Genomic DNA, 25467 nt, shown 5'->3' with positions numbered 1-25467 from the left:
CCTCAGTTCCACTGGTATGTGCCCACATTACTTCAAACCGTTTTCTGAATAAATACAAGTATTTTTTTTAGTATTAGAAGTACCAGTGTCTCACATAGGTTGTCATCAAATCCATGCAGAAGCTTTGGGAATGGGGATCTGTGTTTATAACTGTTTTGGTTTTTTTTCTTGCAAGATTTTCAGAGAAGACCCTGACACTACTGCTACCTTTTCTCCTCCCCTTGTTTATACTGTGTTAATCAAAATCATGACGTAAACATTTTCATAATTGCTGATGAGTCTGTAGGTTGGAATTGAGCCAGGTATCTGCTTCCTAATGAAAGGTGGTGGTTGAGTGTGCTTGTGTGGTCTCTTTTCAGCAATGCCAGGTGGGCTATACTAGCCTTCAGAGCCTTTCCTGAGGAGTTGGAAGTTAAATGTCTTTAAAAGTTACCAAAATAGGAGAAGAATATCCAGGTATTTTTTTTGGTGGTTGTATATATGTATTAGTTTCTTCCCTTTTATTAATGTTGATTGTGAGGGAAACATTAAATGAGTTGTTATGTTGGTTATGGAGGTGTATGAGATTAATTCTTTAATCATCTTCCTCCTTTTAATTTTGGAGACTTTACTTTTCTGTCTGTTACAAAATGGGCCTTTACAGGCTTTAATTTTATCCCAGTGATGAGCTCATCTGCATCATAGAATCTAAATTTAATTAGGTGAATCCCCCCTCTAGGGGCTCGTTAATATTTGCACCTGATTTTTGTAATCTGGAAACAAGTGAACTTTCAGGAATTGGAGTGTGTTTGTGGAGAAGACAGGAGCAGCATCCACTAGCGATTAGGTGTGTTGATGAAGCCTCTGGAGTGAGGTCAGGAAGACTCTCATGGAAAAGAGCTCTGAAGGTCAGGGAGAGTCAAAGCCTTAATTCTTAAGAAGAGAAAACCCAACAGGGACACACAAAGCCTTTCCTTCTTTTACACAGTGAGATGAGTTTGGTGTAGAGTCTTGGGTCTCAATGTCTGATGAAAGCCAGCTAGCTTTTATGAACCAGTCTTGCCGAATGGAAATTACTTTGGGGATGTTTCAGCTTTTTGTGAATTGTTGAGTCCTAATATATGAGCAGACTTAAGTCCATCAGGAAAACTGCATGATTAAGCAAGCCACATGTGGCTTCCAGGTGTTAAAGTAGCTGATTATGGGATGTGCAAGGAAAGGAGGAGAGGGGAAGGAGGGTAGAAAGGAGAGGGACACTGAACAGAACGGGATTGTAACAGAATGCCCTTTGCTGTAAATCTGTGGTGAAGATGATACGCAGGGGAATTGAAAATACCTGCTTTTCATTCTTTCCTGCACTGTGGAAGGAGATCACTGATCATGAGAGAGATTCTGCAGGTAGTTAGAAGCTTTCATAAACTTGTGGATTTAAACACTCCATTAAACATCCATACTGTGTAAATTACTGTCTTTAAACTTGGCTCAGTTTTTGATCTGTCCTTACTGTAACCTGTAACAGAGTTAATGATAAATATTAAAAGGTACAACTGCTTTTGATCCCATGATTCTAGCAGCAATTTCCATGTCTGTACAACACTTCTGGGCAAAGTATATGTCAGTTTGTCTTCTGAAAGACTGGTTGAAGCTTAAAACCCCTCAGATTTCTACTGCCTTTAGATATTTTTTTTTGAGAACCTGTTGGCCAAGGAGCTGGCTTTCCTCTACTGAAATAATTAGTAGTATTTGTTCAGTATCCAGTGTGGTTTTACATTTGACAGAGTGGGGCAGTTTGTATGTGACTTCAAAGTCTTTTGCAATAGTAAACCATAGTTTGCTTGATAATGCAAATTTGCATTTATGCTGATGTGAATACTTTGGTTAGATATCAAATGATCCTGGAAGGACCCTTGCGTTTGTCAACTCAGTTCTATCCTGCCTATGCTGTTCTTGAGGATGTGGTAAACAAAAACAAATCTAGCTCTGATAAAGTTGAAAAAAGAATAATTTTTCCAGTATTTATTTTGGGGATGTGGGCCACAGTGAGCTTATTATGGTTTTATTACTCAATGGGAAACGTTTGTGTTTTTTTTTTTCCTAGAGGTAGTCCCTTTTGAAGCCATTTCTAAATGTTACTTATATTATTTAATATGGTGGAAATCAAGGTGGTCTGTATAGGCCAGTGTAATCTAGAAGACTTGTTTTCCAATAATTAAAAGCTCCGAACAGTTTGTTGTTGTTTACATTATACTTGTTGATGGAGCTCAACTTGAATTTACTGATGTGCTTTCTCTGGGTGCATAGTGCTGCTGATCCAAATTTAGACTGAGCGTATTTTTCTTCAGGGCAAAGCCTGAGTTATTGGAGAATTGGTGTCTGGCAAATTCAGAGTATCTTGAAGATTTTTTGCAATAATATCAAATAAGGGTTTTGTTGTGCAAAGGTGTAATGGAGCAACCTCATTTATAGATTTCCAGAATGTGGTGCTAGTTAGTTTATTTCAGTGACAGTACACCTAGAGATTGAGTATTGATATCTTTTTCTTCATATCAGAATTTGCATCCTGGTACAGTTTTCTTCCAAATTGTTTTCAATTTTATTTTTTTTTTTTTTTTTTTCCCCTTCCCCTCCAGTGCCTTAAAGAATGAAACAGGATTAGTAATTAATTGTTACAAATCAAATGTCACTTGAAAGCAAATTCTCTGTGGAAGACTGCTTAGCAGTGGGAACTTCAGTTTGTAGGTATTTTGAGAAATACAGAGCTTGTGCTTGAGTCTACAGATCATAATCCGTGTTGAGACTTCTGTAGGTAGGCACAAAGCAGATTAATTTTTATCCACACCTCTATTAGGAAGTCCAGTGTGGGTTTTTTAAAAAAGTACTTTTGTGTGGCCAAAAATACGTGGAATTGTTGGCACTTGTAACATGAAAACCTTCTTGGATGTACACTGGTAAGTCAATGGGAAAAAGATGTGAATGCTACTCAGACTAGCAAATTGTTTTGCTGTGCCTTTTCCCAGTTGTAGGCTCTCTCTGTTTTTAGTACTGGAAACACGTGCTGGGATAGTTTTTCTCTATAGAACAGTATCTGTCTGAAAAGGCAGCCTTTCTGCTTAATCTGGCTCTAGAACAGTGAAAGATCCAGAAAGAAAACGTTCCATGAAGCCCTGTCTTCAGGAGTCACCTACTCTTGAGGTGGGGGCGTAACTGACTGTAAATCTTTAACTCCTTAAGTCTCTGTGGCCTTTCCTAGCCTCTCATGCAGTACCAAGTAAGTGCCCTATTTCCTAAATTAATAGCAAACACAAACGAAAATACTACTCTGTGAAATGAGAAAGCTTTTATGTGCATAAGGAAAATCAATTTTGTTGCTTGGAGCTCAGGCAGTTTGTTTCTGTATTACTTTCTGCATCATCCTCATTTGTCTGTGCTATTGTTCTCTAGTGACAGATGGGCTTTTGCAGAGGCATGTGTTTAAGGCAGATGAAATTCATTGTTCTTGTTTAAAAAATGTATTCAGTTTTTTTTTTGAGAAAACACTTATTTAACAGGAAGTTGGTTTCTCTGTTTGGTAGTGCTCAAAGCTGTATGTAACTTTGGTTGTCACCTCACCTGGGAAAGCAGAATCACCCCCATAATCTGAATTTCTGATGATGCTTCCTTAAGATTATATTAAGTCTATTTACTTCATTTCTATTCTTTAAAAGAAGCCACTTTACAAACTGCAAGACTAATGACGTGTTCCTTCCTGGGTTTGTGTCCTGTGGCTGACTTGAAATCTTCAGGACACTTTGCCTGCAGTTGCGGCTTTGAAATGAGCTCATTCTCTTCCGGTTTCCTTGGCAAGATCTGAACTCACAGCCCAGCCTGATCTTCCATGGGGTCACTTCCAAGATGTCTCTCCTTTCCTCAGCTGCTCCCCTGTAGGAACATAGTTGTATTTGAGCCTGCTGCTGTAGTGTCAAATTTGGCTGGTGGTGGCTATTGACTGAAATGGTGAAGGTTAAGAGGGGTGCAGATGGTGTGACTGTGTAAGCCTATTTTCCTATTAAACAAAAGAATACGCTTTTGTTCAGGATCGAACTTGTTCTCCTGTGTTCATCTTCTACATGTTTGTGCAAGTACAATGGCTGGGTTCCCTCCAACCCTGCCCTCCCGTCTCCCAACCCAATCCTGAGCGGAAGGAATGGGCCTGGGCCCTGCAAGTGTTTGTGGCTCCCCTGTAACAGATCACCTGTGGTTTGTCCAAGACAGCCTTTTGGGCATCAGCTTCCACTGACTGTTTAACTTGCTGTAGGGGGAAGAATTTCTTGAACTCTTGTCTGTTGTGTTTGGTCAGAAGCACAATATGTTTTTGTCACTGGAGGTCGGCAGCACTGTGTTGGAAGTATTAAAGCCACCTAGGTCAGATCAGGATCTGCCTCTAATGAGCTGCTTCAGAGCATCTGATAAGTTTGCTTCTGGTCCACCAATGCTGAGAACATCTGACAGGTGTTGTTTGTATGCTGCCACTTTAGTTCAACTGAGAATGAAACAAAGTCAGTCTTAAAAGCAAAAGATTATGAAAGTACTTTGGCCATTCCAGAAGCATTACAAATTTTAAGCTGTTAGTGCATGTCTGTTTGTAGACAAAAAACGTTGAGGCAAAGCACTCGACTCATCTACTGACTGCAAAAAAGGCAGATAGGCAATGTGAGAGTGGAGCCAACTCTTGTAGAGTCTGGTAAGTCTACAGCGGCCTTGTGGTGAAAAAAATAAAAAAGGCCAAAAAAAAGGCTGATCAGTGGGTATTCCTTCTTATCCCCATCCTCATCATGATACTGCCTCTAGGAAACTCTTCATGGTTTATGAAGACTCACCAGCCTTGGGATACTTTGACATGTATAATACTATGACTTGTCCTTGAACAAAGTGGCCATATTTTTACCAGAGCATAATGTTTACAGTTTCTGCAGTTGCAGTAAAGTTCTGTTGTGAAGCTGGAGGAGCTCTTGTCTGTCTGATTGTCACTTTCAAAATGGCTACATCAAGCATTTAGGAAAGACAGGAAGGTATTTACTGTAACAGAGGGGTGGCTGAAGCATGGAAGATGCCTCATTTCGTGCAGGAAGGGTGACTGTGCCCCTTAGGGCAGCTTGAAGTGACTGTGGAAATTCTCCCCACAGTTCGGGCTGCTGCTTAAATAGGTGTTTCTGCCTTTGAGCTCTTTATTTTTTTCTCTCCCTTGCCTTATGCCAGAGCAAGTGTTCACATGACTGTCTGATGTGCCAGATCAGAGGGCTTATCCACCTGAAAATAACCTGGCAAAATAAAATGAGATTTTACCCTTTTAGTTTTCTGAGGCAGACTTATCTCAAGGCCATTTGAATGCAGGTGGCTGCAAGACAAAAGGGAAGGATGAATAGAAAGGGGTGGTAGAGGGAATGTAGCAGCTTGGACATCTGCAAGCTTATGGTAATTGTGAAATCACATGGGTATTCCTGTTAAATACCTTGAAAATAAAGGAAATGTTTCCTCTAAGTAACTTTAGAACTGGAATATTGCTGTTTTAAAAAGTACTTGCATAGTATAAAAAAAGTATTTTTTATGGTATTATCTTACTGTATTTGTTTTTCAAATGACATTGCTGTGTCCTAGCTGAGCAGTCATTATACAAAAAAACTTTACAGAAGTGGGGTTTTGTCATCTTTCATGTTTCTTCAGAATAGAAATGCTTGCATTTAAAACCAGCTTTCAGTACCAGAGAGGCAAATTCCAGAAACACGTGCAGAGACATGGAAGTCATAGAAACAACCCAAAACCTCAAATCAGCTCAGTTCCAAAGTACAGTAGATGAATGTATTTAAAAATACACATTCTGCTGTATTCATAGCTGCTCAAGATTCTTCCTGAATTCCTCATCATATGAGTAAATGGCTTCTAACTCTGGTGGTACAGATGGTATTTCAGATTATTCTAATTCCAATCGGTTAAATGCACAGTCTATTTTAAATAACAAGCTTATCTTGAATTTTGAAACAATTACATTTTTGTAACATTACAAAACAAGTTAGCCTTTATGGAGTAATGTCCTTGGGATTTTCAGGATTTGCATTCCTTTCAGGAATTGAAGGCATGACTTACTGCTGCATTGTTCATCCCACATGTTAAATGCCATTTGCTATGTATACATGCAGCATAAAATTTTATCTGTAGCACAGGACAGTTTAGGGTATCCAGGCATTTTGTCTGGTTTCATTGTTACTGTATATTCCCAGTTTGACAAAGAAAGCCAACATTGTTCAAAACGGGCAATAAATCAGCAGTGTTGGATACCAGGATCTATAGTTAAATCCAAGCTAGCCAATCTTTTTAGGGTGCCAAAAATGTGTTTAATTCATTGTCACCCTCAAAACAGTGTTGTCATGGTTATGTAGCTGTTTGCAGACTGGGAAGAGTTGATAGACACTGGGCTTCATGCCTTTGTATTGTCTGGGTAGACGTGAAAGCCCTTGTTCTTGAACTTATAAACCCTTCATCAACTTGCCCAGCAGAGCTGGTGTTTTTCTTCTTCCTGTTCCTCAGGGTTAGATTCAGAGTGCTCAAACAGTTGGAGTATTGGTTCCATTCAGGCATCTGGGGCATGAACAATTTTGGTGCCCATGGGGAAGAGGCCTTGGTTCAGGGCCTCCTGTTAGAACTCTCTTAGTGTTCAGAAGTCTTTGCTTGCTGGTGACAAAGCTGATGTTGGCAGGGGTGGTGGCAATGGCAATGCGTGAGGTCTGGCTGCAGGACAGAAAAAACCCAACAAGGGTCAATAGTAAAAAGAGTGGAAACTGTTGTGTAGAAGTTTGAAATGCTGGTAGATGAGAGATCTCCTTCCCTGCCTTTTCTGATAGACAGTTTCACTGACCAGTATCATAAGTTGGGACTCGCCTAACTTCTCACTTTTTTGGTGTCAATTTAGCAGGATTAACTTCAGACAGAGCACATTCTCACTGTACTTGCAAATTGTGTTTGTGGCGTTCTCTCTCATTCCTGTTCTTTATGCTTTCTGCACATCTGGTTCAAGATAGTGTAGAGGGAAATATTACTGTGAAAGCTGACTTTGCAAAAAGCGTGTTTCTTCTATCAGAAGTTATGTTCTGTTAATGCTAATATAGTGAATTGTTAAAGAACTCACCCTATTTAGTTACAACAAAGTGATGTTCCAGCAAGCCTTCATCTGGTAAGTATAATTTGTGTTTTTGTTGTAAATTTCCCTAATATTTTGGTAGTCTTCATGAGGACACTACTAAGCAACGTTGACACACTTTTCCTGTTTGGAGTTGGCTTGTTCTTGTACAGTATGTTTAATCTCATAATCATATCCTGACAAAGCGTGGCATGAATGTGAAACTGAGACGGAAATAATTTAGGTTACAAAAACTAATGGTCTTCTCAACCAGCAATTTCCATTGGCTACAGGAGGATACTAATGTGTTCTTCTTCTCTTCCCATGCAAACACTTTCTTTTCCACAAAATACCTGTTGTCACGGGGATAACTGATGGAGTTTAGTGTTTCAGTTGTAATCACTAAACAGTTGTAACAGAGACATTACATATATTAAACCAGACTGAAATATTTTCTCATTTCCTAACTTCTGTGGTGGTTTGAAATTACTAGAAGAGCAAAGTTTGGAAAAAAAATCAAAGCAAATCTGTGCAGTGAAAATGTGTTTTCTTTTAATTTCAGAATATTTGTGTCTAGTGAGAAGATGGAAGTGAGGAAATCTAAGGTTGTCTGAGTAGTATAAGATGGCAAGAAGTCACAGGAGTTGAATGACAGTGCTGTGCTTTGGCAAGTTTTTATTAATTAAGGAGAAAGTGAGAAGGTTTTACAACCAAATATTTCTGTAAAGGGATTGAGTAGTACTTAATCTGAAAGGAATAATCTTTCATCTTTTCAGGTCAACCCACAGGTTGTGCTAATCACACATAGTGTGGCCATCTCATCCTGCAGACAGGAGGCCAGTTTGGGCTACCCTTGCCAGGTGCACTGATGGTCACTTTGCTTCCCCTTGTGAGTGTCATGTTCGGTTTCCCCAGCAAGTGCTGCTGGGTGGTACTTGTGTCGCTCTGCAGGGAGAAGCTGCCTGGATACAGAAGTAGTGTGAGTGTGATGTTTCCAATGCTTCTGTGTTGGAGTACAGTATTACCAGTGAAGTAGGAAGGGATTGGTTGTCTGTGGGGACAGGCTGGGGCCTGGTAAGCAGTGCTCCTCCAGCAGCAGCTTCTGGCAGGGTGGAGGTCAAGGTGATGCCTCTGCTGTCATTCCTCAGCTCAATGTGGGTCTCTGCCATCTGCTTGGTATGGATGGAGAGAATGCAGACAAAGGGAATAGATGGGCTTGGATTTGAGACAGGTTACTCTGACAGGGAACCAGCGGGACCATGGTGAGCTGCCAGGAGGACTTTCTGTATGAGTTGCTTCCTGCAGAGCTCGCGTTAATGTCGCATGGGCTGTGAGCAGGAGGCACATGTTGCAACCCCTCACTGCCTCCTCAGATAAAGTTTTTGTGTCAGCTAATGCTAAACAACAGCAACCAGAGCTGGTAGATCACACCCAGTATGGGGTTACACCTTTATTGCTGCGCTGGTACAAGTGATGACATGTTGATTTTTTTTGTTTTTTTGGGTTTTTTTTCAGTTTTGCATTTAATTGTTCAAGTCCATAGATGCTTAACGGGGATGGTGTGGCTGTAAGTGGCCCTCTAACAGAGACGGAAATGGCACCAGAGGCACAGAACTGGGATGCAATAGAGTGTTAATATGTTACAGTGGGTGGGAGAAAGTATTTGATGAAAGGAACTTCTGCATCTTGAATCCACCAGTACTTTTCAGATTTTTATGTTATTGTGCAGTCCTATGTCCATACAAAGATATTAGGCAAAATGTTACATATATATATATAATGAAATTGCATGGTAATGTCTTTATATAAAGAAAGGCCTAATATTGTGAGATTCAGTTTCAAACCAAAGTACTTATTGTGTTCCAGAGTAAAGGCCCAGTTGTGTAAATATCAAGGTACTTAAAATGAAGCATTTTATTCCTCTGAATTACTGATCTATTAGCAGTCTATTTATGTTAGAGTTTGGGGTACATTAGGAGGAACGTTTGTCTGTAGCTTGCCAAGTGAGTCACTTTGGTGTTTATAATCTCTCCGTCATTTGCCAGGTAAACCTCTATGCCAAGTTTAGTTTCTCAAGTGATCAGGAAATGATACAAGAGGATGTACTGAGGACTTCCCCACCAACCTCCCCTCAACACCCTAACAGGAACATGATGATTGTCTTGTGCTTTAAAGAGGAAATTATCAAAGGCATGCAGAGCTAAATCTCATACAGATATCACTGTGGTTCCCTTTGAAAATCTGACGTTTTCCCTTTTCATGTCATAGAATCATAGAATGTCTTGGCTTGGAAGAGACATCTAAAGGTCATTTAGTCCAACCCCCCTAAAATAACCAGGGACATGTCACACTAGAACAGATAGCTCAGAGCTCCATCAAGCCTGACCTGGAATGTCTCCAGGGATGGGCCCTCCACCACCTCTTTAGGCAACCTGTTCCAGATATCCACCATCCTCATGTTAAATAACTTCTTCCTTATGTCCAACTTAAATCTACCCTTCTCTAGCTTGAAACCATTAACCCCTTGTCCTGTTGTTACATGCCCTTGTAAACAGGTCTTCCTCAGCCTTCTTACAGGCTCCTTTCAGGTATTGGAAGGTTGCTGTAAGGTCCCCCCAGAGTCTTCTCTTCTTCAGGCTGAACAACCCAAAATGTCCTTCTTTCAAACTCAAATAATCAGCTGTTTTAAAGGAATTACCTAATCCCATAGCATTTATTCACCTAGGAAATCTTACTTACCTGATGACGTTTACAACCTGTTTCTTCCCTGAGTGGATATTAGCATCAGTATTTCATTCCCCCTAGGATTATTAGTATGAAACTAATAATTGAACTAGCAAAATTTGCCATTTTACCTTTGAAACAACTGATGAGTGCTTCTATAGTAGTGGAAATGGCAAGCATCGAGTTAAATATAATTACTGTTAAAACTGTCAGATTCTTTTTACATGGTTTGAAAAGAAGTAAGGGGAGTTGTTCAAGCTGATTTCAAATGGGGTGATTTTCAAGTTGTGGAACTGTTGCAGTGAGAAGCAACTGCTGTCAATTATTCTGAATATTCCTGTAGCATGATAAGAGGAACTTGGGGGGTTATGTTTCATTTTGATTTTATAGATTAAATTAGGTGCAAAGAGATAGTTATTTTATGCTCAGATGTGCACATATACCCATCTGGGACCAACTACTAGGATACAGTATTTTTATACAGAAACCTGTCACATGGATTTGAAAACCAACTTTTTACTCCCTTGTTTTGAAATGAAGCTTTCACATAACTTGGGCATTGTTTCATTACTATTTTGAATAAATACAGAAAACGCTTTACATGGAATTGACCACTGTAAATACTGGAAGGACCTCATTCACTTCTAAAACATGGTTGGATAGTATTTTCCTAGACTTCCCTTTTTATTTCCTTGTGGGCTCATGTTTCCTACTGATTGCCTTGCAGCAATCTTGGCAACGAAACAGTGTATCTGAGATAGAAGTTCTTTAAAAGGAGGAATGTGGATTTTTGACTGACCAATTAAAGTCTTGCAAGATATTTTTTGCAAGACATCTATGCCCCTCTCTGCTGTTTAGTGCTTTCTGAAAACCAGTTGTCACTTAGGTTTTTCAGGATTTTGAGAGTCTGGTGACTGTTCCTTCTTATTTAAACACTTCATCACTGTGTCAGTAAATAGAGTGGGTCTCCTCAGCTATATTTGAGCATTCCTGGAGTTGGCACTTCCTTTGCTGGAAGGCAGAAATGTGTCTGCTGGTGCAGGTACTTTATTCGATCCCGTGTCAGTCATCTACTTAAGTTTATAGGACTTTGTCTTCATTTTTATCCCTTGGTATTTTTAGAGGTTCTTGGCGTCCCCTTGTACTCCATCTGAGCTCTAAAAGGTGAACGAATCTAACTTATCCAGGCTGCAAAAGAATCTTTTCTGGGTGCTTTTGACCACTTCCAGTCACGTCGTATTTGTCTGTGGAGGCACAGAAAGATAGATTTCAAAATCATGTGTTTTCATTAATGTGTCTTACTGTGTTCCACTCCTTTATATCAGCTTAATACTGTAATGTAGGAACTTTGGATTAGCCTGCTGTGCAGTAGGATAAAGAAATATCCAGTTGTAGTAGCTGCCCATATAGATGAGTCTGATGAAGAAATGAAATTGCCGTTCTTAATTTGTCCTTCCATGCCTCCTCTACCCTCTTTACCTCTCTTCTTTTTTTAGATCCTTTATAAAGTGACAGAGCACTGGAACAGACTGCCCAGGGAGGTTGTGGAGTCTCCCTCACTGGAGACATTCAAAACCCACCTGGATGAGTTCCTGTGTGATGTACTCTAGGTGACCCTGCTCTGGCAGGGGGGTTGGACTAGATGATCTCTCGAGGTCCCTTCCAGCCCCTAAGATTCTATGATTCTATGAAAAACTAAAGCTTGATGAATTTTTGTTTTATTAAAGGACAGGGCATATTGAAAGTGAACAGATAAAATTCGCAGCTGTTTGTTGTTGGCTGCATTTGTTTTAATAATGACGCAGAACCTGAAGCCCTGTGTCACCAGGGCCCAGGGGAGACAGCAGCTAGAAATAAAAGGAGACTCTGACTTAGTGTGTGTTTCTGAGACTGGAAATCAAAAGCACAAGTGAAAGTAAAGCTGCCTCTCAGCGTCACGTTGATTGCTGCTGCTGGGGAATAGCATGCACCTTCTTTGGGGCTGCTGTGAACTTGGCCAGACAAAATGGGTGGAAGGGCAGAAGGTGGGGAATGTCTGCATCCTATGATGAATTGGAGGAAATGACTGTCTGCGCTCTGTATGCTGGTGGGCTCAGAGTATCCTGCTGGCAGGCTGGTTAGTGCTGCAGGATACTGAGCAAGAAGTGGCGAATTGTCAGCTCTAATGTTTAAAATAACTAGTAGGGATGAGAAGAAGTTCTTGAAAAATATTCTGTGGCTTTTCTGTTGGCTTTCTTAAACTAACTGGAAACTTTCTGCTTTCTTTCAGGAGCATTTCTTTCTGTGAAAACATTGCTGCTAAAAAGCTCCAAAGAGGAGAAGTAAATCTAGTCAGCTTGTCAGGTCACTGGCTCAGTGTAAAAGTGCTTTCATGAGGTAACATTGGGCCAAAGTCAACTTTTCTTTCTCCTTTGTAAACCTGCAGCCAAGCAATGGGCCAGAAAATCTCAGGGAGCATAAAGTCTGTGGATGTGAGGGAGACCTCGTATAGACCTGTTAAACGAGAGCTGAGAGGCCCAGATTTTTGCAAGCCGGCACGACTGGACATGCTGTTGGATATGCCCCCTGCCAAGCTGGAGGTCCAGTATAAACATGCCTGGAACAATGAAGATCGCTCCTTAAACATATTTGTGAAGGAAGATGATAAACTGACTTTTCACAGACACCCGGTCGCCCAAAGCACAGATTGCATCAGGGGCAAAGTTGGCTACACGAGAGGCCTGCATGTCTGGCAGATCCACTGGCCCACAAGGCAACGAGGAACTCATGCTGTGGTGGGGGTCTCCACAGCCGAAGCTCCGCTGCACTCAGTGGGATACACGTCGCTGGTTGGAAGCAATAGTGAGTCGTGGGGCTGGGATCTGGGACGCAACAAACTCTACCACAATTGTAAAAACCAGCCTGGGGTGACGTATCCTGTCTTTTTGGAACCGGATGAGTCATTTGTACTCCCAGACTCCTTGCTGGTGGTTTTGGATATGGATGAAGGGACACTGAGCTTCATGGTAGATGGACAGTATCTTGGAGTGGCCTTCAGGGGACTAAAAGGGAAAAAACTTTACCCCATAGTCAGTGCAGTTTGGGGGCACTGTGAAATTACAATGAGATACATCAACGGGCTTGACCGTAAGTGTTTCTTCATTACACTTTCTTTCCACTTTTCTTATCAAGGACTTTTTTTTTATCCTCATGTTGTGAACAGAGTGTGCTGAGGGGTAGGGGTGTCCACTGTGGCATCCCATAGTTACTGCCCACAATTAGCAGCTATTACTCTTCTGTCTTGTAATGATGATATGGATTGTATAAAAATATTTTCCCTTTTGGCAAGCAGGGTCACAAGAAATCTGTGTGCCACAACACTGAACAGACTGAGAAAAAAGTTATTGGGAAACTTCCTCAGTATATTTATAACAGTAAAACTCTTGTTTACTGGAGGATATGTTTTAAATCCGTGGTTTTCCAAATAGGATTTGTGGATCTTGTAAAAATTTCCTCTAGTAGTGGGAACTCTTACATGGTGTACATAAACATACTTGAATTCAGGCCAGTAGGTTTTCTTTCCATAGCTGCCTTTCCAGGACCCTCAGAATTAGCTATGGATTCTCAAGAAACGTGGGAGCTCAGGTCAAATACTGCTTTCAGTGGTTCTTCTGAAGGAGAGTTCTGTTCCTTGGTTCATTTCAGAAGGTGTTCTCTCAGGGTATTTTCTTCTCCAGAAACAGGGAGAGTTTGGATAAGCATATTAGCTATTTTTGATCTAAAGAGTCATTATGTAGTAAGGAGAGCAGCATGTTGCTGCGGTGACCTTGCAGTAGCAGCCCACCAGAAGATGAGTTGCAGAAATGGATCTTGTCCAGTTCTTCCCACTGCTCACAAAGCCGTGCACTCTGCTGGGTCCATGTGCAGCTCAGAGGACATTCTGTTCTGCCCAGTTATCTATGGTTGGTTTATCTGCTGCTGTGAATGGGGGAGTAGGAGGCTGAAGCAGGTAGCAAGTGGAACTTCATTCTTTTTTAAGACTATTATCTGAGCCATAGGAGGAACCAAAAATATCAATATCTAGACATAACAAAAATAGGAGAATGAAGGAAATGTTCATGGTTTTTGGATTTTATGAATGGAGCTTGGTCTGAGAAAAAGAGAAAAATAACAACGTCTGCCTTTCACTTCCAGCTTTCTGAGGGAATTTTCTGTTCAGTTAGGGTGGGGTGGGCTGATTTTTGTTTCTGTAAAAAATTAATTCTCTGCTCAATAGCCTTCTATCTGACATACAAAGTAGAAACATAATTAAATCGTTTGACCCCATTTAAGATTACATTTTCATAAACATCTCTAATAAGCACTGGAGGAAAGAATCTTTATTCATAGAAGCCCTGCAGGTTATTGCAGCCAGATGATCAATAGCAACTTCCTGAGGGCTTTTGTACAGGGGAGGAGGATTATAAGTATTTTGCAATTACTCAGACCTTGCAAAGAGTATTGTGCTGACAGCTTGCTGCAGATTTTTTTTTTTTTTTTTTGGAGGGTGGTGGGGGAGAGATACTTTTGCAAACTGAATATTTGTGTGTGAAAGCAGTTTTTATAATACTGGGAATGTCTGCCAAACTAAGCAAAGTACAGCTCAGCTTGGTCCACCACGTCCACACAAGGAATCGTTCTGCATTCCTTTTCTAGCCTTCACAGGGCTGCTCAGGGGAGCTCTAGAAACATGAAAACAGGAGGAGAGTGTGAATGAGTTTGGTAGAAATTACAAAATAAAAAGAGCTAAGAAGAGAAGGATAGCTGTGGTCTGAGATGGCAGAGAGAAAAATTCCCATCCGGTTTCTCGTGGGATAATTTTGCTGGAGGAGGCGGGATATCTTCCTTAACTATCCCTGAGCAAGTCAAAGTAGTCTTTTTTTAATTGTGAACTCATGGCTAAATTAAACTTGTAATCTAAACTTTTATGTGGGCCTGAGTGTTAATCTGATCATGTGAAGAGGAAGTTTAAAGCCATTTTGCCGTGGGGCAGTTTGACATCCTGGAATCACATCATTTGTTATCACATGTGCACTGATCCATCACTGTCCTGCAACAAAAACAGCATTCAAGAAACTAAAGTAGCTTGTTTAGCTGGTGCTCTAAAGCAAACACCTTTTCTGCTAGAAGCACTTTTGTCCAGCCAGATAGGAATACGTTGTGTAACACTGCGATCTTGGACGTGACACTCTTCATATTCGTTCTCCTAGCACTTATTACAGGTTTTGATAATTGTTTATTGTTGTGAAAATTGGAGTAGAAGAGTGAGATGTTGCTGTTGCATTTATAAATTTAAATACAGTTGAACATAACCATATGTGGGATTTATTTTTTTGTTGGTTTCTTGCTTTTAACCTTAAGAATTCTATTCTCTCTTCCCACACCCTCCTCCCTCCTCCCCCCCAAAAAAAAAGTTTCTCTCACTGCTGATTGCAGCTTTTGGTACATCTGGCAGTAGTAACTGAGCAGTTGTTGAAACCGTGCTGTCAAATGGTGACTTGTAACTTGCTGTTTTGTGATTGATTGTCACTGCTCAGAATGCATACCACAGCTTGCAATGGTTGTTTATGTGGTGTCTTACAGAGCAAATGGAGACCTGGACTGCAGGGATTTCTAGTGTTTTCAACACTTGCTATTTAAGTAGAAGACCTCTGAATGCTTTAAAGGCCTGGATATTTCAGTTGCCTGGCAAAGAGTGAAAGGCCTGTGGGAGTGAAAGAGTGAAAAGGCCAAATGATGGGCTTGTGCAGCTGCAATGGCTTTAAACATATGTTGTAGTGGTATAGAGATGAGGAGGACTTGGAAGTTGGTTAGTTACTGCATAGATCTCAGAATCATAAAAGGATAAGGCTGCAGGTCAAAGATCAAAAACCTGTGTGTGCCCTCTGCACTCTGGATATCGCGCCTAGAATAATGCTGTAAAATGAATCGTATTTCTTCCAGCTGCATCTGATATCCAGAGTATTTTGCTTCAGAAGCTACTTTGACCGTCACATGATGATGTGCTGTGACTTCCACCAGACAGTTTTTCACTCTGATTTGAGAGACTCAAAATTGCAAGTATTTGTCAGAGTTTGAGAGGGAAGGCAGGGGGCAGTATGGAAAGTGCTTATCATAAGAACATTGTGTTCTGTTCTTCCCAGGATGAACTTCTTGGATCAAATGCTATCAGTATTTATCACACTGATGTTTGTCCAGTGCCTGAGGTTTACCAGAATTTACGTCAGACTTCTGAGTCTGTAATAATTAAAAAACCCAAATAATATAAATGTGGTATATGTTATTTTTCAGATACTTCTATCATCAGAGTACGTGCATGTTGAAAAAAAGCTAGGTTATTAGTATCTGTGTTCTGATGAGGAATCCTGAAGACTGTTCATAGACTGGAACAGAATAATAGTAAAAAATCTGTGTGAAGGTGCATTGCAGGTCACAAATGGTACATTAGTAGTTGTGTGTTTAAAGAAAGCTATGCAAGGACAATGTAAAGGTGCCATGTTGGAAACTTGGTCATTGAGTATGTGAGTTGAATAGAGTGATTTATTTTGATCCTTAAAAATACCTGCTGGAACAGTCAGTATTTTGACTTCCAGAACTCAAAATACTTTTTAGTAAGTGCATTACGAATCTGGCTCTGCCCTGTCCTGAATTGCTGTGGAAGAGCAAAGCAGATGGTCTGTGTTCTGTATATAGTAATAATAATAATAGGTGATCCATAGAAAATCCAATAAGGTAACTCCTAGGTTTCTTTTTTTTTTTTTTTTTTTTTTTTTTGTGGTATTTATGTTCCTTTTTGCTGTTTAGGTGTGCAAGAATGGCTATTGAGCTTGATGGTCCAGTGTAGTTCTTGTGCTAGACCTGGCATAGCCCTTACACAATTTTGAAAATAAGCCTAATTGTCAAGTTCAGGAAGCTGGAAGCATTTGTCTCAAAAGAAAAGACTTTACTTACAAATGTAATTTATGGGAAACATCTGTGTGTACTAGTTCATATTCTAACCTACGGATTCTTCTTGTAACATTTGGTACTTAGTGACATGGGTCCCTGGGCTCTCTGGCAGCTGTTACTTACCCCTGCAGCAGACAGCCTCATGTTTTTTATCATCTGTAACTATTTACATCCTCAAATGAAACAGAAATAATATTCTAAGTACATGCTTCAAGCTTACTTATGATGAATGAATAGGTGGATTAAAGCAATTGTCCAAGCAGAAAATCTGAGGTCCTGTTTTTATGTGCCAGCATCCTGTTTGCTGCATCTGCTGTGGTGCAGCCATAAACCTGAGGATGTCTGGAGAGCATTGACTCAGTTCAGGGAGCTGTTTCTGCTCCTGCATTGAGACCCAGAAACAGCAGTTCTTGTTTCTGGGGCTTCACTCCCTCTTCTCTCCTAGGATGCCTGCGAGAGGGGGGTCCCTTTGTCTCCTGCCTCTCTGAGGTTTTTCTGCTGTTGCTGAGAAGAGGCTTTGGGGCTGTCCTGCCTTGCAGGTGTGGGGAAGGAGAGAGGAGGGGGCTCAGGGCACATCCCCTTGGTTTGCTGGTACAGCTGAAGGAGTTTTGGGATGTGGAGTCTGTTTGAACATTTTGCTCTGAATCTTGAAGACCACAGGTTCACCTGTGGGTCACTTTCAGACTTTAGGTTGCATGTGACTAATGTTGTGAAATAAGGATGATGTTTCAAAGCTAAAATAACAAATTTGGAGCTATGGAGCTAAGCACAACTTCTTTCCTCTTTCCCACTCTTTTTAGTTTATTTTAACTTGCGTCAGTCTGACTCTTAACATACTACAAATACTAATTAGAAATAGGGGCTTTTCTCCTTGGAGGCCTTTTTACCATAAAGAAATCTTAATTCAGAATAGCAGATTTTTGAACTGTCAAGAGAAACATATAATCTGTCATCCCACTTTCTGGGGTTTCCCTTAAATATTTTTCAATTTTTTAAATTTTTTTTTTTTGTTTCCGATCTGAAAGTGTTTGGTTTATATGATATTTATATAATACGTTACTCTGGAGGTTACAACGGAAATAAAAGTTTGGCCAGGATTTCAGCATAGTTGGCAAATGCAAGTTGGCAAGCTCTTATACAATTAAAGTGTGAAACAGTCCTAATTTAGCAGCTAATGCTGTGACAAAGCAGTCTTCAGCTTTTGAGATAATTTAACAGGAACCAGCATTTTCAGTTCTTACTTCAGGAATCAGATACCTCATTGCTGGGTTGTTTGTTTGGGTTTTTTTTGTCTTCCTCCACGTGCACCCCCTTCCCTGGGCTTAAGTGCATTCTTTGTCCTTTAATCCAAATTTATTGACATTTCCTAATTAATTCTCAGCCTTTTCTCAGCAGGTTGAAAACACTACACTGTCCCCTTCTTGGTGGTCTCTGCATTGCATCTCTCTCTCCAAGATACGTTTCTTCTATTCAATCCTTCCCATTATTTCCTCCCCTCTCTTTCTCTTCTTTTGTTACCACACTGTTATTATTAATAAATTCTTACCTTTTTTTTTTTTCCTTCTTATCCCTAACTTGGGCAAGGACAGTTTTTGTTGTTGATAACAGTAGAACATTAGCTACAGTGTCATTCCTCCAGAGGAAGGACATTTCAGATTTAAGATTGTGGCTTTAGCTGTAAGTGTGAGTGGTCTTTGTAATGTTATTGTCAGGTGAATATTGAATGTTTTCAGGTGAATGTTGAATATTTGTGGTTTTAGGTGAATATTGCGTAATTACATATTTTCATTTGTATAAATTAATTGTCATCATGCAGAGAATAATCTGATTACCTCAGGTTGGTAGCAAATACTTGTTTATGAAGGTATGTAGGTATAAAAATCTCAAACTCCTTTGGTTCTAAATTTAGTCCTGTCTTGTTTTATGCGAGTTCGACCTATTAAGACCTCCAATATTAGAGACTCCTCAGGCAATCTAAGACGCTTATTAGCTTTACAGGTAACAGTGGGGTTTCCGCGCCCCCCCCCCCTTACAAACTAGTCTACTTTGTTTATTTAGCAGGGAATCGAGCCATCATTGGCTTAAAATACAAGAAGGTGCTGGCAAGCCTTATTTTAAGTTCAGTTGCTCTGCAGGCTCAGAACAAGCATCAGTAGCCCACAGCTGTGTTATGGTTTATTTGCATCCTGACATACCTGTGCTTTTTCTCCCACTGGTTCATAGAGGTACCATGGCAACTGCCAAATCTGACAGTTATAAGGAAACTGCTCTGTTAATCGCAACCCTGAGCTGCATCACACAAATATGGTGACTTTGCTTAACCAGCTTGATGCTGGAATTGCTCAGCAACGTGAATTAATTCTCACAGGTTTGTATTAAAAGTGGAAATTTGTAAAGGGTATTTATTTTTGGCTTTGTTCTATCTGTTGGGCGTTATAGAGCATAAATCCAGACTTCAGTGCAAACAATGATACTTCTACAATATATTGTCCAGTGGTATGTTTTCTTTATTGCTAAAAATGTTCATGCTTTGTCCTTTTTGGCTGTGATTTCATACAGGTTTCTTTGTAGGTTATATTTCTTCTGAAGATACTACTTTATTTGTCTCTGTAGCAATAGAAGTGTCTAATCACAGGCTTTTTTTGCAGATGGCCTCTTTTTCTTCCCTTGAAGACAGTGTAGCTTGTCTGTTAGGAGAGGGAGAGAGCAACCTAATTTCTCGTTTAGGTGCAGAGCAAATCAAATTCCACTTAAAAAGGATAAACACAAGAAGACCCTGATCTTCCTGGAGTATATTACAGTGAGTGGCAATTTATATACCAGTCTTCAGATTACAGCAAACCCCATATTTTTATTGTAAATCTACAGGCAGTGTGCCCGAAAATGAGCACATCCAGAAATGCTGCTATTGTCTGCAGATGGTTCCACTGAAAGCAGTGATGGTGCTGTCTACCTCCCTGTGTAAATGGGAGGCAAGCTGCCCCAGCAGCAACAATGTGTTCAAGTGATGCTGAAGCTGTGAAGTCAGACACTCCGAAGTTGGCAACTGGCCAAGTGGAATTGGCTTTTTGGAACTGTAATTCTGAGCTTGACAGCCTTCAGCTATGCTGTGTCCCACTTTCTCTCAGATAGTGTTTCACTCTGGTAAAAGGTGGTCAGTTCTGCTGAAAGTCATCCTTTTGTATTCCTTTTCTGACAATGTTTTTTTCTTGAATCTTTTCTCCCCAGTCCTCTGTCTGTGAGCTGGTGTATTTTATAGTTTCTCTGTGTTCTCAGATTCAGTTTTGTGTTGCCCTTTGAAGATAACAAATTTAAAGTCCTGCTAATGAGGACAGGACTGGATCAAAGCTCTCCCTCCTCTGGTTTTGATTTTTGTGTATATATAGAATTTGAATAACTTTTGTCTTTCACTTTAAATTGTTTTGGGATGGAACTGATGGTCATGTCTATCTTCAGACCTGTTACCAAAACAGAGTTTTTGCTGAAAATCCTCCAATACTGTAAGTGTAAGATGGGGGCATTTCAGTCTTGAGCACTGAAACTTGGGATTGAGGCAGAGGAGACGCTATGTAAGAAGTTACTGTCATGACTGAACTTCATGTGTAAGAACTACCAGGATTCTTTCAGTTGTTTAAAAATTATATTTTTGTGTTAGTAGTGAAATACAGAAGATAAAATGCTGACACTCCTAAGAGGATTTCTGTTGCTAATTTGAAACAAGCTGAGCATTTCATATAGCCTTCTCTGTGTTGGCCAGGATCCTGCATGACTGGTTTGGAGCTGCACATCTTCAGAATTGGTGCTGACATTGTCTGTTGCAATGGGAAGGTTATTTGCTAGGAATATAGGATAAAATATTTTTGGTGATGCTTGTTCAGAGTAGACTAATTGAGAGAGGCAGGTGTCCAGTGTTACCTCAGATCAGCAATATACCTGTACTTTCCATGGACATGCCTAAGAAAAGACAAATTTCATAGATGCGTGTAAAAAAATAGTTTTTCTTAAATGCTGTTTCCTCATTTCTTATAGTATTTTCCTTTTTTTGTTATTCTCTTAGAGAGGCTGTAATTTCTAAAAAAATACATTCTTCTAGTCATCAAAACAAACCAATGGGGGTTATAATAGTACCCCATTTACACCTCCGAAATTGAGACACTTTATGCGTCTGAAAACAGCTCATTTCTAAGTAATTAATACACAAAAAATACGCTGTTTGGAGAGGCTTTTTAAAAGATCTTTCTTTTTAAAGGTTAAAACAATTTTTAAAGGCTTAGGAATTATTTATTTTAAGCAATTATAATTTTTTTTTAATAACTAAGATTAGTTTTAAAGCTAGCATAAGTATTATGAAAATAATGAGTTTTCACTGAACAAAGAACTTCTCAGTCAGTTGCCTCTTGGTGAAATGCATCATCCAACCATGGACACCATATCTGAATCTGGTGTTCAAACAGATGCAGCCCAGCAGCCTGCTTGGAGTGTACCTAACCTCAGGGACAGCCTCTCTGCCAGCCTTGCTTTGTAAACTTCTACAGTCTTTGCAGTAGTGTTTGCTGCCACAGTGCTGAAGTTGCACTTGCACTTAAAAAATTAACACTGATGGTATCAAAGGTTGCAGCTTTTTATGATACAAGCACCGTTACAGTAAGGGACCTGGGTTAGACTAGGCGGAAATGTGCGTTTTGGCTTCTGAAGAAATGTCAATTCATTTCCTAGCTCATACTCGGTTTCACTGCCCTGGAAGGTCTCCTCACCATGTTTATGGACTCACTGTATCTTTGTTGTTTTAACTAAAGTAATTGCTTTAATGTGCTGTGTATGGTCGTAGCCATGACTACGTTTCAGCTCCATGCCTACTTGCCATATGTGTAAACAGTTTGCTGATTTTAGTGATATGACCTATTGGCCTCTGTCTGTATAAACAAATGAAGGCCAAAGTTCAGAGAGATCAGAAGGGAAACTTTAAACATCCTGCAAAATCTGCAGTCCATTAAGTGTTTGGTTACAGCCAGTCCTTTTGTACTTATGAATAATTTGTTCATGACAATTTGGGAAAGGAGGATAGCTTCACATGGTGCATGGAGACTTCAGGGAATGTAATTGCATTGGTGTTACGTTAGGAAACCAGCTTCAATGGTATTTTCTTGTCTCGGGAGGGAAATAATGCTAACACATACTTTACTTTTCATTTAAATTGAGATGTAAATGTTAAAGCTGTGGGAACAGGCCCCTGGGAAAAGGGCTCTAGTGTACAAATAGTGAACAATGCCATGAGAGACAGGCAACAGAAAAAAGTGTGTGCCAAGGAGAGAGGATTAGTAAGAGGTAAAGTGAAAAGTGCCAGCGAGATCTAGGAAAATATATTTGAAAAAGCAAATTTGAAGAAGGTACTAGTGCTTAAAAGGAAGAGGTAAGGCAGAGAGGTATGGTAAGAAGGTTAAAAAACAAAAGATGCTGAGATTTGGGCAAAAGTAGTGTAGTTGATGTGATAAGTCAAGGAGCACGTGGGAAGGAAAGGTCAGGGCTACCCAAGCACCTGAATGACCAGACATGCCTACTTGACTTTCTTTGCTTTTCATTAGCAGTTTTTCTGGCAGGATCACAGGAGCTCAGATTCCAGCCCCAGCCTTAAGATAGGAAGTGAAAATTCACCTGGCTACTCCTGGTGTTAAGCACAGCCATTCAGGGCTTTCCTGACCACTGGTAACCACTTGTTTTTGTAAGTCAAAGTAAGAGGCTGAGTAAGTGAAAGAACTTGGACAAATGTCTGCTGTGTTTTCAGTATGAACTTTACAGGAATCACTGTGATGATATTAGCATCTCAGAGGGTCTTTTGTTTGTCACTTTACAACTGAACTTTTCAATTTGAGTAGAAATGAGTAAACTTAATATTTCTGTGTCAGTGAGACTGCAGGTTTTTATGACTGAAATATTATTAATTAATTTCTGATGGACTTTTGTGTTTTAAATTTCTTCATTCTTAATTTTCTGAAGACTTAATAAAAAGTCTGTTATTTCTATGTGACAGATCTTGTAACCTTAAAAAGAATTTGTTAATTTCCATTTATAAGTGATCAACAGTTAGAAGTTTAAGGCATTGTATAATTACATTGACCCAGAGTAAAACAGAAGCTAAATCATCTGTGATGCCAACATTTTCAAAATCCAGCATCTGTTTAGGAAAGGCTGGAGCTACAGCCTTTTCTCATCATTCTGGGCAACATTTCTGAAATGAAGATGGTAAATTGGCATAATGAACAGTGCTAGCATCTGTATGCAAACAACAGCTTCCTGAGAATGCAGTCGTTTTTTCCTTAATCAGTTATGCAAAGGAACTTCTGCATTTCCTCTGGCCCATTTTTTCTGAACACCTTTAATACATAATGCATATATATATATATGTATACACACACATACACAATAATGTTGAATTATTTATCAAATAAGTTTGTCTTTTAAGCAGAATGGAGGTAGAGAAAAATGGAATGCTGGTGTGGACGTTGTACCAAATGGGTTTGTGCTGTCACAGCTCCTTGGGCTGTGGAGCAGCAGCAGTTCTGTACTTCTCCTTCTTACCCACATACAGTTTATCTGGTTCTCTACATGTCTGGGGTCAGGTGTGGTGTTGAGATACTAGACGATGACTATTTCCAAAAATGTCTAAAACATGCCTTTTTGGGGTGGAGGTGTGTGTCTGTACACTTAGATGGGCCTCCCCAGCAATGTGTTGCTGTTGTTAAAGATTTCCTGTTGGGGAGCAGTGTATTGTGCCAGTGGCCCATCATTCCCTGTGCAGTGCTGATTTCAGAGCCAGAACATCCATCTCACTGTTGTGGTGAATGGGTTTCTCAGCGACCCAGTTGAACGTGCTGGTCATCAAATCCCTGAGCTCCAAGTAACTTCTTGTCAGACTAGTCGGCTGGAACCACAATCTGCTTTCTGTTCCCCAGATTTCTGTGTTGATAGAAACTTCCTTAAAATGCAAGTATCAGGAAGCACTTTGTATATGAAACATGAGAGAGTATAAAATCTAAATGTCACTTTTAGTGTAGTATACTGAAGAGCTTCTTATCCATTATGTCATTTTGAAATAACAAATTCACTTTAAGTATACCATTAATTTATAAGACATCTTAATAAACTGTTGCAATAAGCATGTTTAATTAAATAGGGAAAAGGTTTGCTCTCCTAGCTGTCTGGTAACCATGTCAGTTTTCCTTAATATACTGTGAAGCAAACAGCATACTTGCAAATGTAAATATTCTGAACTCTATGAATTCTGCCATTAAGGTAGTATTTACAGATGTACATTTTATAGTCACAGATCCTAACTGACCCACAGACAGCATTCTGGTTTCAAGGATTTTCGATAGTGTCATGAAGTCCTTTGCATGTGAAGGAAGACTCATATATGAAAATAGAAAAATCATGCTAAGTATCATTAGGCAGGAGTGAGTTGAATTAACATTTTATGCATTTGTGTATTTTTCCATTTTTGACAATCACTTGCAATAAGTCATTATTTACTATTTTCCTCCCTGTTGTATGTTTAGTGACCCTTGTAAACCAGATAAGCTGTACATCCCCATTAATTTTATTATCTTCTAGGTAAGTTCTCTCCTCAGAGCACAACTTTGCCTTTGCAGAGTTAGTTTTTTAAAAAAAGGTTAGGTTTTTATACTAGAGTTTTTGTCTAGCTCCACATGGTTAGTATTTGAAGTACTACATGGAATTATGATTTTGATAGGAACTGACCTGCTCTTAGAGCAGGTGAAAATGGTAATTGCATGTGCTCTCTCTCTACTTCACAGGTTGCTTTATATTAACCCATGCAGATGCTGATGAAGAAAACCATATTTATAAAACCAATATGAGAACACACTTTAACTGTAAAAAATCTTGTTTTTCAAGCTTTTGGGATTAAGATTTTGAGCCAAAAAGGCAGATGATAAATCTGTTTTCCAATGCTAATTTGACAATAATGCCCTGGTCCTCTGTGGAGCTCAGTAATAATAGGTACTTGTCTGAAGTCCACAGGCTGCTGGTAAGTGGTATCTCCTTGTGCAGAAAGTCTTCTCTGTTCATTTAGCTGGTGAAGGAGGAGAGGTTCCTGCTTGCAAGCAGGTATGGGTTTTGTTGTTTCTCTGGTTTCTCTGCAGTGTGTATTATAAAAAATTGTTTTTTAAGGAGGCAGGGAAGAACAGTGCGTTGTTGTCCTTTTCTGAGTGGATGTCTGTGAGCCATCTTTTATTCATCCTTTTTCATTTATTTAATTTGGAAATCATACTGTCTCTATTCCCACAGATTTGAAAAATGGGCTCTGTATATTCTGGAGTTGTTTTGCAGAAATGGTACTTAAAAAATAGGCTTTTCAGGTAAAAAATAAGAAATTACCTTTGAAGAAACTGGGGTAAGCTAAGTGAATCAGTCATAAAATTGCAGTTGTACAAAGCTGTCTAAATGTGCCTTGAATATATATGAATTTGATTTTTTTTCCCCCGGAATAAACTAAAATTTGTTGTTGTTCTTTTGGTTTTCTTTTTGTGGTGTTTTTGTTCTTGTTTTTTAGTTTGGCTTTTCTAGTTGTTTTTCTAAAGAACCATTTTCTGTGACTATGAAGAAGTAATTGCTTTTGTTCAATGTCAAGA

At 39.6% G+C, this 25467-nt stretch overlaps 1 protein-coding gene across 1 annotated transcript in view; it reads left to right on the top strand.

Annotated features, from left to right (window-relative positions):
* Window positions 1-12285: 12285 nt before the first annotated feature.
* SPSB4 (splA/ryanodine receptor domain and SOCS box containing 4) overlaps window positions 12286-25467 on the top strand; it is a 63407-nt gene continuing 50225 nt past the window's right edge. Inside the window, exon 1 of the mRNA XM_009997353.1 lies at window positions 12286-12979. Coding sequence (XP_009995655.1) covers window positions 12286-12979 — 694 coding nt within the window. The remainder of the gene's footprint in view (window positions 12980-25467) is intronic.

This window comes from Chaetura pelagica, unplaced genomic scaffold (assembly GCF_000747805.2).
Source record: "Chaetura pelagica isolate M959 unplaced genomic scaffold, ChaPel_1.0 scaffold695, whole genome shotgun sequence".
NCBI classification, from domain to species: Eukaryota; Metazoa; Chordata; class Aves; order Apodiformes; family Apodidae; genus Chaetura; species Chaetura pelagica.
The sequence above is the reverse complement of the archived record's forward strand: the minus strand, read 5'-3'. Positions and strand labels throughout refer to the sequence as shown.